We start from the raw sequence: 5,193 nt of genomic DNA on the forward strand, positions 1-5,193 counted from the left end.
AGGGGGGAGAGGGGTGAGGGGGGATCCTGCCTTCCTGCACCAGCTGTTCCCTCTTGTTCTCTGCGTCAAGGACGCTCTGTCCAGGCTCTTCTCCCGCTGCGGGCACGTCCAGTCTGTGGATGTCTGTGAGAAGCCGGAGCCGGGGGACAAAAAAGGAAAACGCGCGTCCAAGTTCTTCAGCTGCAAACCTGCCACGGTAAAGCTCGGGCAGGAGGAATTGTGGTGCTTTGCTGCTCACAGACTGAACGGTGCTGTTTGGAGCGTGGCATCTACAGATGCGGCTCAGTGGTGGACTTGACAGCCTTAGACTTACAGTTGGACTTGATAATCTTAAAGTTTGTGTCTTCCAACCAAAGCACTTCTATCATTCTATATGGGAAAACCATCTGGGGGTTTGGGCAACATGATCACGTGTTTTTAAGTTTACAGGTCTGTTTAAATATTTTATTTTTTTGCTATCCCACCGCAACTTATGCTTTGATATTTACTTTATTATGTTTATTTTTACTGCAGCTTTTTGCTGTGTCACCAGTTTCCCTGGTGTATCTGACTGGCTATGGTGTCTTTCTCTCCAAGGGATTTCAAGTAGCGTATGTGGTGTTTAAGAAACCAGCTGGTGTCCAGGCAGCAAAAGCCCTGTCACAGGAAGGTCCCTTGCTGATATCAACAGAGAGTCACCCTGTGAAAACTGGCATTAGCAGTAAGTAGCTTCCTGCTGGAACCATAGCCCTTCTTTGCTGAGTCCTCTGCAGATTAATTATCACCATTTTGTACCAAGCCAGGTCATGTCCAGTGTTTCATTGTCCTGCTTTTATTATTCACAAGATAGCAAGCTTGTTGTACTGGACCTTTTAGTCTTGTCTAGTGACCCTGTGGCAGAATGGGGTCACTTGGTACAATGAAAGGGCAATTTTTCCTGACATCTTTTCAGTATCACATAGTTTCAGAGAAACCAGCTGTGTCTTGCTCAAAATGGAATCCAAACTCAATAACAGACACCAGGTGTCTGTCAAGATGTCAGCACTTCAGTGACACAGCTCTGAATGTTCCATCTCTTGGGCTTGAGGCTACCCCACTCCTGCTTGGGAAAGTTGCAAGGTTTTCCCATTGCTCACTGCCATGGCAGTGGGGGTGCTGAACAAGAGTGGGGTTTGTCCATCCTCACAATAGGTCTCTCTAGAGCTGCCCAAAAGCATCGTGCTTGCTTCTGAGAGAAGCTGCTGCTGACTTCTGCCTTCTCTGTCTCAGAGTGGATTGCCAGCTATGCAGCCTCAGTTGTGGATCCGGAGGAGCTGAAGGCTGAGGTGGACAACTACATGGAAGACTACGACAAAAAGATGGCAGAGGTGAGGCCAGACTGGGGAGGGAACCCAGCCAAGCAGTTTGTCTCAGGAGGGGAATGGGAGGGGGGATATCTTGGTGGAAAGGCAAAGGGAAGCACACTGGCTGTTGAGGCTGTTTTTGTTCCCTGTTGGTGGTGGGCAGTCACGTCCTCGTTTGGGCCACAACACCTGACATTTCCACCCAGTAGGTAGGTATTCACAAACATGTGGGGTCCTGGCTGCCGTGCAGCGTTGTGACTGAGAGCTGAACGCCTGTGCCCTTGGTCCCACACTTTCCTTCAAACCTTGTGCAGAAGGAGGAGCTGTAACCCTATGTAAGGGGGTCTGTGAGGGATCCCATCTGCACTGAGCTGCCTCACGCTCCTGTCATTGCAGGAAGAAGCCAAAGCAGCCCAGGAGGAGGGCGTTCCAGATGAGGAGGGCTGGGTGAAGGTGACACGGAAGGGCCGAAAGCCCGGCCTGCCCCGCACAGAGGCTGCCAACCTGCGGCTGCTGGAGAGGGAGAAACAGAAAAGAGCTCGCAAAGAGCTGCTCAACTTCTATGCCTGGCAGCATCGTGAGACCAAGAGAGAGCGTGAGTGTCCCAGTCTCTTCCCACCCCTGCCCGTGTCTCTTACCTCTCACACTATGACCCAAGGAGTGTGTTTCTTCCTTCAGTGGAGGCTGTGTCCAGGTGTAGATTCGGCTGGGTGGCTGTGCAAATGGCGTTTCCAGCTCTTGGGGGCTCCTTGACACCACCTGTCTTAGCAAGAGCTGCTGGAATATTTTGTGGCAAAGTGTGCAGGTTGTGGCTTTCCAAAAGATGAGTTTTCAGTCTGCACAAAGGCAGCAACTGAACGGGAAAACCAGTTTCTCCTCAAGAGGGAGCTGTAGCACTGCTGCAGACAAACGGCCAGAGCCCCAGCTTGGCGCTCAGCCCAGGCGTGAAAGGACCTGCTCTGGGAAACGTGTTTGTGCGGGGGGTCAGGACTGAGCCCTTCCCGCTGTGTGGAAGTGAAGCTTCCCAGGACAGGGAGATCTGCTGCCGTGTGACCTGCCTTCTTTCTGCCTGTTTTAGACATTGCCCAGTTGAGGAAGAAGTTTGAGGAGGACAAGCAGAGGATTGCCCTCATGCGAGCCCAGCGCAAGTTTCGGCCGTACTAAGCTGTGAGGAGCTGTTTCCTCGGATGCCTGTCGTGGAGAAGGTGGGAGAGGTGCCTATGGACTCCATGTGCCAAAGGATTTCAAACTGAGGCAGCTTCAGGTTGTCCCCACCCTTGGATCTGGAATGGGAGATCACAGCAACTGTTGCTGGAGAGGGTTTCCTTCACTCTCACTGCTGTCTCTTGTTCTGCCATCGTTTGGCCGTGTGGCACCACTTCCCAGGCTGCTCAGGTCTGAGGCACTTTCTATGACAACCTGTATCTCCCTGCCACCCAAGGCCCTCTTAAAGCTTGGTGTGAGCTGGGATTGATCTAGCACAGCCTCTACAGGGGCAAGGAACAGCTGAGGAACTGTAAATAAACTGCTGCTATGTTCTTAAAATATGAGAATGCCTGCCTCTCCCTTGGTCTGCTGCAGGGGCAGCTTCTTGTGTGCTCGGGTGGCAACTGAAGTCATGGCTTGTACGCCAATGCTTCTTTGCACGTGTTACCTGTAAGAAGGGAAGTGACCTTGGAAAAAACCCAACTGAGAAGTTCCCAGACCTGTTGTCACAAGTAGAGATCAGTGGTTTGGTACAGAACACTACCCCTTGCCTTGGTGTTTCCCTCCCAGGCAGCTCCCTCTCAGCCAGGTGTTGAGGTACCCAGTCTTCCAGCTGTGCATGGACCTCTACAGCCATGTCTAACCTGGAAGTAAGGTGGAAATGCTGGTAAATTCCACAGAGCTGGGTTAAACCAGATTTAGTTTCCTTTAGAAAACCCACTGCAAAAGCAGTTTCAGTTGCATAGGGAGTTGCCAGACCCGCTTGCTTCAGTCAGCTTTTTGCATCAACCTAACTAGGAGGCAGAGGGATCCTTAATACATCCCATCTAAAGCAGAATGCATGTAAAAATCACTGCCTCTTAAGCCTGGTGTTTTAGCTGCTTGGCTGAACATTGCAAAAGAATGGAGATTCACCTTCCAATAGAGTCAAGAAAATGGAGTTAACACTGGGAGATTAATCTTTATTTAGGACAGAAATCACCTCTGCCAACTTTTCCATTATTAGTAGCTCTCCCAGCTGCTTCAGCTAGAGGATTAGTGACTGATTTCCTAAGAGTTCATTAAAATGGTGTTCTGTGCCTAGGTGAGCTCTTATGTAAGCTGTTTTTTAAAAAAGCAGCAGCTCTCACAGTAGAACAGGATGCTCAGGCCCTCTGAGCTCAGGCACCCACAGAAGTAAGCAGAGAAGCAGAACACTTTCCTGTTTTTTCAGTAAATCTGATCCTGGGAGGAAGCTGGTCACACCATCCTCAGGGAGAAGGTGAGATGAGCCAGCTCTCTCTTCAAATGCTAGTGCTGCTGCTTCTGCAGAGGATTTGTCTGCCTGTATGCTCCACTTCGGGGTGTGAGTCAGGAGCAGGCCTCTATCCCTGTGCTTACAGAGCTGGAAGTGAAGAATGCATTGCTTTTCCCATAAACAATTGAGATACTTTTCTCAGCTCCTCTAGGGAACACCCCAACAGACCTGCTTCCAGCCTGCAGTGAGCTCAGCTTGGGAAAGAAGACGTTGGATGCATGGTGGGAATGGTGGGAATTCCTCTGCAGCCTGTTTTAGCTTCCTGTTCTGGCCTGTTGCAGCAGTGATGGGGGCTTCCTAGAGCCTGGCTCTGGTGGTCTGTGCTGTCAGGAAGTTGCTGATGATCCCAGAGACCACCTCAGGCTCATTCAGGTGTACGAAATGGCTCCCAGGCACCTCTACTAGCTGGATGTGCTGGAGGGAAAGGACACAAGGTGATGTGAACTGGGAACGTGTTCCCTCAGGGAAGCTGTGTTTGCTGTGTGACACTTGGGGAGGGAGGTGGTGGACAGGACAGGGATAGGACCTGGGAAGAGCTGGGTCCAGAGGGTAGTACCAACTTGGGACTTTGGCAGCAGAAGCAAATTTGGCTTTCCCTCTTGTGAGGGCTGTGCAACTCAGCAGAAATCACCTACTGCGGGGTGTCCACCAAAGTGATCTGCTCCCAGCTGCTGCTCCCAGCCTGGTGGAGTGGAAATGCAAGGATGGAGTTTGCTCTCACCTCTTTGAGGGTAGACTCAAATGCCTCCCGTAGGGCTTTCACAAAGCGATTTCTGTTGTTTAGCTTGTGTGGTACCAAGAGTCCATCTTGTGCTCTGAAAGGCAACAACAAGGCTCAGTACAGCACACAGTGGCCTCCACTTGTCTTTGCTGCTGTCCTAGGCAGAAGCAGTGTCCCCAGGACAGTGGGGTGGCACACCCAGCTGCTCTTTCCAGGCTGCCTGGAAAAACAGCAGGGTTACAGGTCACATGTGATAGTCAAAGGAGCATTGCACAGTTTGGCCAACCTTTCCTGTTAAATTGTTTAAAACCTTGGGTGATCACCTCATAGTATCAGAGTATTGTTCCCCACCAGGGCTGGCTCCTTAACTGGTCTGAATACATCATTCCCTGCCCCCACCCCGTCCTGTCTTCTGCTCTTAACTTTTTCCATCCACCCAGGTTCTACATCTCCCCTCTGTCCCTTTCCCCCCTCCATGCTGCTTTTTAAAATGGGGTGTGCCCTGCTTGGAAAGGCAGGTACCAGGGCAGTCCTGGAGAAAGCAGCACCACACCTCCTGCAGAGCTACAATCATGCTGTCTCCTACCATGCTGCAATGGTGGGAAAAGGTGACATCCCAGGCTGAAAGGCTCTGTATGGCCTACACG

The 5,193-nt window shown here is 51.2% G+C and overlaps 2 protein-coding genes across 2 annotated transcripts in view; one reads left to right on the forward strand and one right to left on the reverse strand.

The window, feature by feature from the left end:
- The window catches only part of RRP7A (ribosomal RNA processing 7 homolog A (S. cerevisiae)), a 4,313-nt gene extending 1,713 nt beyond the window's left edge, over positions 1 to 2,600 (forward strand). Inside the window, exons 2-6 of the mRNA XM_010007764.1 lie at positions 71 to 196; positions 577 to 700; positions 1,249 to 1,346; positions 1,719 to 1,917; positions 2,401 to 2,600. Coding sequence (XP_010006066.1) covers positions 71 to 196; positions 577 to 700; positions 1,249 to 1,346; positions 1,719 to 1,917; positions 2,401 to 2,486 — 633 coding nt within the window. The 3' untranslated portion in view covers positions 2,487 to 2,600. The remainder of the gene's footprint in view (positions 1 to 70; positions 197 to 576; positions 701 to 1,248; positions 1,347 to 1,718; positions 1,918 to 2,400) is intronic.
- A 1,388-nt stretch (positions 2,601 to 3,988) lies between these two features.
- The window catches only part of SERHL2 (serine hydrolase-like 2), a 7,035-nt gene continuing 5,830 nt past the window's right edge, over positions 3,989 to 5,193 (reverse strand). Inside the window, exons 10-11 of the mRNA XM_010007757.1 lie at positions 4,547 to 4,640; positions 3,989 to 4,239 (exon numbers count right to left, since the gene is read on the reverse strand). Of these exons, the coding sequence (XP_010006059.1) occupies positions 4,123 to 4,239; positions 4,547 to 4,640 (211 nt within the window). The 3' untranslated portion in view covers positions 3,989 to 4,122. The remainder of the gene's footprint in view (positions 4,240 to 4,546; positions 4,641 to 5,193) is intronic.

This window comes from Chaetura pelagica, unplaced genomic scaffold, assembly GCF_000747805.2.
Source record: "Chaetura pelagica isolate M959 unplaced genomic scaffold, ChaPel_1.0 scaffold752, whole genome shotgun sequence".
Classification (NCBI taxonomy): Eukaryota; Metazoa; Chordata; class Aves; order Apodiformes; family Apodidae; genus Chaetura; species Chaetura pelagica.